The sequence below is a fragment of the Pteropus vampyrus genome, unplaced genomic scaffold (genome assembly GCF_000151845.1).
Source record: "Pteropus vampyrus isolate Shadow unplaced genomic scaffold, Pvam_2.0 Scaffold50, whole genome shotgun sequence".
Taxonomy (NCBI): domain Eukaryota; kingdom Metazoa; phylum Chordata; class Mammalia; order Chiroptera; family Pteropodidae; genus Pteropus; species Pteropus vampyrus.
The window spans coordinates 5354579-5357428 of NW_011888831.1; the positions used below are offsets into that span (position 1 = coordinate 5354579).

The window sequence follows — 2850 nt, forward strand, 5'->3', positions numbered from 1 at the left end:
AAGGGTGAGTCCAAAGGTGTCATGGATGAATGGGAGATGGGATGGTGGCAATATCCACTGAGACAGAGGCAGGAAGAAGAGCAAAGAACTTCAGAGACAATGAGTTCAATTTTGAACATGCTGAGCTTGAGGCCCGGGAAGTATCCAAGCAAGAGTTTTCTCCAGCGTAAGAAAGTAGAGGGCTATCCACTCAGCCAGTTCCATCACTGAAGGGAGGAAGAGAGGTGCTGCTCCCTGCCCCACACCATCCACCCGGAGAACAATGGCCAAGGACTCTCTTCCTACCCATCAGGCTGGCAGAAGTTACGGGGGCGGAGAGCTGGGTGGGGGACCCTGTAGGTCTGAGCTGGGGGTCCTCCAAGGGACACAGCCAGAGACAGACACAGAGTTATTAGGGGAGAGGGTGTCACAGGAGCCCTGGGAACTAGAAGACCTCTGAAAATCTTTCCTAACACCAAGTCTCCACATTAATTCTATCCCCTCAGGCTTTTTCCCTCCCCTGCAATGGTGGGAGGGCTGGGCTTAGGGCTTTCTGCTCCAAGGTCCTCAAGAGATCATTAGCTGACACAATCTCCCATCTGACTGCTTCATTTCACAGGCAGCACTGAGGTGCAACGAATGCCCGAGGTCTCAGGTGAGCAGTCCCTGCCTGTCCACCTGGCACATACTGTTCTTTCAGCTGACAGACAGGGGAAACGAAGCCCCAGGGGAGACTTTGTTCCAGCCCTGGAGCCCACTGGTGAAAGAGAAATGGTGCCCTGTCAGGAGCACCTATGCACACGGCCTATCTCCAGCATCTCCAGAACACTCCAGGCTTTACGTGTGAGGCTGGGAACTGAGGCACAGATCCAGGTTCCCGTAAAGCAGAGGCCTCGGCTTTCCTCCAGGACTTAGAAAGCTTCAAGGAGACCAGGAGGGCTGGAGCTGACCAGTCCTCACCCAACAGCTCCACTGAGGCCCTGGATAGACTCACCAGCTTCTGGAAGAGGTGGCCCATGGTGACCTGGCTGTCCCATTGCTGCACCTTGGGGCAGAGGTTGTCATAGAACTCTTTGTGGATCTCGTATATGTCCTGGATCTTGTAGAAGATGGTCTCGATCTGCTGGATGGTCAGCACAGGCTGGGAGGTGGTGGCTGTGGCCTTCAGGGGTTTCATGGGCTGGGAAAGAGGAAGAAAAAATTAGAAGAGGTGAACGGCAAAGAAACCAGAGTGTCGGCAGGCCCAGGGCACTGGTTAGCCCTTCCTGCTGCCTGAGTTCTGCATAGACAAGGCCACAGAAAACAGGGCAGCTGAGGTGTGGTTTGCATCAAGAAGCTGTTGTCACAGGCCCAACAAGCCACGTGCAACTGCAAAGAGAGGGAAGTTGATAGCCAGAGCCTGGTCCAACAGCCCTGCCAGATCTAAGGGGTGATACCAGAACACATCTTCCCTACCCCTCATACCCTGAGGAGTCCCTAGCCTCCAGCCTGCACAGAGCTCGCTTTTTAGTTTAATGAGATCCATGTCTTTCTTCCACAATGGCCTCATGCTCTCAGTCATAGCTCTCTTGTCACACTTCAGTGAAAGGGAGGGTTGACCGGGAACCCCTTTAGCTGTTTCCTTCCAAGAAACAGAACACGATTCTAGGACTTGCGGTAGAATCTTGGAGAGATCTGAGACCAATCTCAGATGTACTACTTCAAGTTTCCATCACTTCGGATCACTTAGTATAGAGAGCACAAACAGGTGGCACACATGCCACTATCTTATTTCCTGTACCCATGGCAGACATTGCTAAGTGATCACAATGACCCTTCTCACTGAGCCTGGCTGTAGTCTCAGACTCTTTCTCAATGCCAAGGTTGACATGCAAGATGAAACCCATCTGTTATCTCTGTTGTCTACACCAAGATGCTCCATGGCCTGCAGGTGGAGAGGGTGAGTTGACAGACAATGACTCAGAACTATCCCCCAATACTGGATGGGAGCTAAAGCCATCACCTTCATGCCCAACAACAGGACATGTGATAATGGGGCACGGGTGCATTTTCTTCAGTAGGATTTTCTGTATATTCTAAATTGCTTACAATGAGTAAACACTAATTTTATTTATTTATTTCTCTGCTTAATTTTATTTTTTAATTTCAAAAATTAAAAAAATTTTCAAATTACAGTTGACATTTAATATCATATTCGTTTCAGGTGTGCAGCACAGTGGTTAGAGTAAACACTAATTTTATAATCAGGGGAAAAAAGGTATTAAAATTCATAGCTGAAACAACAAAAACTGATACTGAAGGACAAAGAGCCTCTCTTTGAATGACCTTCCTTCAGCCCCAAAGCCCTCAGAACGCCCAGACTGCACTCCAAGAGCCTTCCAGGAGGCAGGGTCTGGAAACCTACCACGACAAGAAAGTAAGGGGGAGAAGGGCCCATTTACCTGGAAGAGAGAAGCCTGAGTCAGACATAGTCAATGTGATGAAGGGCTGTGGGTAAAGAGGCTTTTGACTTAGTCTGGGTCACTCTGGAGACTCAGGAGTAGCAAGAAGAAGTTATGGGGGCAGGTGTGGACCCACTAGAGCTGTCTCCCACTGTGTCATAGAATTAGGTAGTGAGCTTTCTGACAAGAGAAGAATTCTAATGGAATGGATGACTCAGTGCTGAACTGGAGGGAACATCTAGACTAAGAGAGATCAAAGTTATTGCTGGCTCACTCTGAGAGGTGACCGCCAGCTTGAGCCAACCATATAGCCGCCAAACTCCCAGCCAAGTTTCACTCCATACTCTCATTTGTCTCATTCTGATGGTGGCAGAGCCCAAGTTTGTCCACCAGAGTAAGTCCCATCTACTCAAATACCCAAACAATGCTC

The 2850-nt window shown here is 49.4% G+C and overlaps 1 protein-coding gene across 1 annotated transcript in view; it reads right to left on the reverse strand.

Annotated features, from left to right (window-relative positions):
* ABR (active BCR-related) overlaps positions 1-2850 on the reverse strand; it is a 183969-nt gene that overhangs the window by 67809 nt on the left and 113310 nt on the right. The window contains exon 6 of the mRNA XM_011359903.2: positions 974-1159. Within this exon, the coding sequence (XP_011358205.2) occupies positions 974-1159 (186 nt within the window). The remainder of the gene's footprint in view (positions 1-973; positions 1160-2850) is intronic.